The sequence below is a fragment of the Pagrus major genome, chromosome 4 (genome assembly GCF_040436345.1).
Source record: "Pagrus major chromosome 4, Pma_NU_1.0".
NCBI lineage: Eukaryota > Metazoa > Chordata > Actinopteri > Spariformes > Sparidae > Pagrus > Pagrus major.
In genome coordinates, this window is record NC_133218.1 from 18,705,537 (window position 1) to 18,709,241 (window position 3,705).

At 45.5% G+C, this 3,705-nt stretch overlaps 1 protein-coding gene across 1 annotated transcript; it reads left to right on the top strand.

Moving 5' to 3' along the window:
- Positions 1 to 434: 434 nt before the first annotated feature.
- pcdh20 (protocadherin 20) lies at positions 435 to 3,474 on the top strand. Its single transcript, XM_073463832.1, has 2 exons — positions 435 to 482; positions 853 to 3,474. Exons 1-2 carry the CDS (start codon positions 435 to 437, stop codon positions 3,472 to 3,474), a joined length of 2,670 nt encoding a protein of 889 aa, XP_073319933.1.
- The last annotated feature ends 231 nt before the right edge of the window (positions 3,475 to 3,705 follow it).

A 3,705-nucleotide genomic window follows, 5' to 3' on the forward strand; every position in this document is an offset into this window, starting at 1 on the left:
GTGGATATTTTACATCTTGCTTAGTCTCCCATGTCATCATAAGCTCAGTTGGTAATCATTATGCTTTCACTCACTTGCCACAGGAATACAAGGAATGCAGCTGGTTCTGACAACATGGGTGTGTGTGTGTGTATACATGTGTTTTGAAAGTAAAGGTGTGTGTTAATGTGCCATGACAGAATGCACTGAAAAAGAATCTGCTGAAGTTGTTTTCCCGGTGGCCACCAGACCTCATTGGTTTAGCACGAGGGGCTGATTTGCATACGGTGGGAGTGTCCTGAGCCAGCACTGGGATGAATGACTTGTTCAAGTCAGATAGCAATAAGGCATAGCACTCAGCAGAGATCTGCGCTGCTCAATGCTCAAAATGCCTAGGTTACTTAAGCTGCCACTCTTCCTGCTGTAAGTGGAAAGTGCTGGACTAGGACATAAACATGTTCAACAGCAGACACATCAGCCTTAGCAAAAGAGGAGGAATATGGGTAAGTTTGATCATAATTATTTTTTACAGACTGAATTCACTTTAACACAACTGCAAGTACCTCTTATGAATACTGTGTATACTATTTTATACTATTAAGGCAGAGACATGACTAGGCCCCTTTTCCTCTTCAAAACTGTGTTTTTTTAAAAACCTTAAACTCTTAACCATCTAATTTCAAGGATAAATAGTTATCACAAAGGGAGTTAGGTGTAATTTCATACGGTACAGTTCAAATCAGTGTTGCAGGTTACCCTAGAGCTAATAAAGCCAAATATTAATGTTCACACAAAATAATAATACATTTTGCAAATCTCATCCATAATGCAAGTCTATTTAACTATATTATCTTTAATTATCTTGTGTTACAGGGATTGTGCATCCTCCTGCTTTACTCCAGCCCTCTTTCCTGTTTTGCAAATTTCAGCCAAGCAAAGGAGCTTGTCTATAAAATAAAGGAGGGATTACCCAGGGGGACCTTCATAGGGACCATTGGAGTGGACTTAAATTTGGATTTCACTGTTGAGCCCCCCTTTTTATTCAGTCTCCTGCAAAAGAAGGTCAGTGAACAGTATGTGAACCTAAATAATACCACCGGGGAGCTTTACACATCTGCTACAGAGATTGACAGGGAGACCCTCTGTCCTGATAACACGGATGGGCAGGGATGTGTCCTCTCACTGGATGTGTTTGTTTTGCCTCAGCAGTACTTTCAGCTCGTCAAAGTTAAGATCTTTATTGAGGATGTGAATGACAACAGGCCAAAGTTCCCCGTGGATGAGATCACTATGTCTGTCCCGGAAAACACTCCCATCAATGCTCGGTATGCGGTGGAGCAGTCTGCAGTTGATCCCGACCTGGGTCTTCACGGAGTCCAGACCTATTGGCTTGTTAATGACTTTGGCGTATTCACACTGGATGTGGAGGAGAACGAGGGGGGTGAGCTGACACCCTTTCTCATTGTGACGGATGCTTTGGACAGGGAAACCCAGGCTGAATACATTACAGATATCATTGCAGAGGATGGAGGGACCCCTCCTCTACTCGGTGCAGCTACTTTAAAAATTGTCATCACAGATGTCAATGATAACTGCCCCCAATTCACAGAGTCACAAATTAATGTCACTCTGCATGGGAATACCACCAAAGGGGCACATTTGGCACGTCTACATGCTTTTGACCCTGACCTTGGTGCTAATGCTCAGATCAGCTATGCTTACAGTGAACGTGTGCCAAGGGACACCAGGAGCTTGTTCCATTTGGACAAAATCACAGGGGTGATCAAGCTAGCAGGGAAAATAGGCACTGGCACGGCCACGTTTTACAAACTCACTATTCTGGCCAATGGACCTGGTTGTATTCCTGCTGTTGCCACGGTTACTGTCCATATTATCAAAGTTGTTACAGGACCCCCTGCTATCATACCCCGCTACATTGCACCAGAAAAGGATGGTGTGGTGACAGTAAAGGAGTCTGAGCCAACATTTTCTCCAATAGCTTTTTTTACTGTCAAAAACATTGATATGAACCAAAGGGTGGACTGCCATTTGGAAGGGACTGGTCCCTTCAGGCTTGGCCCCTATCAGTTGTTAAAGAACGAATACCTGCTGGAGACTACAGAGCCCTTGGACTATGAGAAGACACAGGAGTATGAGCTAATTGTGGTCGCTAAGAATTCTCGAGATCTCGTCATCAAGACCTTCCTCAAGGTGCAGGTATTGGATGAGAATGATAACGCACCGGTGTTTGAGCAATCTTTGGTGAAAATATCTGTGGAGGAGAACAATCCACCAAATACCTTTCTGACCCAGCTCCAAGCCACAGACCAGGACAGCGAAAGCCGAGGAGAGGTCATCTACCTCCTTGGAGGTGACGCCCCAGGGATCTTTGTGGTGGATCGTGTCACAGGTGTCCTGACTGTGGCCACATCGCTGGACCGTGAGGAGAAAGAGACATACCGGTTCATCGTCAGAGCTGTGGACCAGGGGACACCCAGGAGGGAATCAATAGCCACTGTGGTGGTGACTGTGCAAGACCGCAATGACAACAGTCCACGCTTCATCAATAAGGACTTCACGTTCTTTGTGCCAGAGAACTTCCCTGGGTACGGGGAGATCGGGGTCCTCTCTGTGACAGATGCTGATGCTGGAGAAAATGGTTGGGTGGCGCTTTCCATCCTCAACGGCAGCGACATCTTCATGATAGACACAGGCCGAGGGGCACTGAGGGCCAAGACATCACTCGACCGTGAGCAACAAGGGACATACCAACTGTGGATCGAGGCCATCGATGGTGGTGAGCCTGCGCTTTCCTGCATTACTATGGTGACCGTGCTATTGTTGGATGTAAATGACAACCCACCTCTCGTCCTCTTCCCTCAATCCAATCAGTCTTACATGCTAGTACTGCCCAATACACTACCAGGAACATCAATCACGGAAGTCTACGCTGTGGATAAGGATACAGGCATGAATGCTGTGATCGCCTATAGTATCATTAAGAGGAAAGGTGGCGAGCCAGGGTCGTTTGCCATTGACCCAGAAACAGGAAATATCACGTTAAAGAGGGAGCTCAGCAACCGCGGTCTCTACAGCCTTCTGGTGAAGGTCAGTGATCATGGTCAGCCTGAACCGCTGTATTCAACAGTCATGGTTAACTTTTTTGTCAATGAAACAGTAAGCAATGAGAGCTACATCCAGAGTCTGCTGACCAGAGAGGCTGACATTGAAGTAGAGGAGAGGCCCTGGTACATTGGCCAGATGAGAGAAGGGCCTGAGAGGTATGAGCTGTTCCCCTGTCAGCCCGTCCTCATTGTGCTTTTAGTTACATGTCTTGGGCTGTTCTTCATGGTTGTTTCACTGACATCTTACATATGCTGTAAGAGATTTAAAAAGCACCGAAAGAAAAGCTCAGAAGTGGAGATACCGTTAAAAAGGAAGAATGATTCAACACAGGTTGTGAACAGAAAACTCAGGTCGATCCCAAACATCTGATATTCAGTTGTCCACACATCCAAAACCAGCACTGTTTACATGAATGTTTACAAAACCCACTGTAAGAAGTGTAGTTCTTACATGAAGTTGCTCTTTGTGCAATGTAATGATTGTTCTTACTGCAATATATTGTGAATCAAAAAGGGCACACAGTACCATTCTCTATTCTGCTTTTTTGAACCTCTTTGAACTATGACACTTATTCCGATGCGAAGCGTCACAAAACCAAAG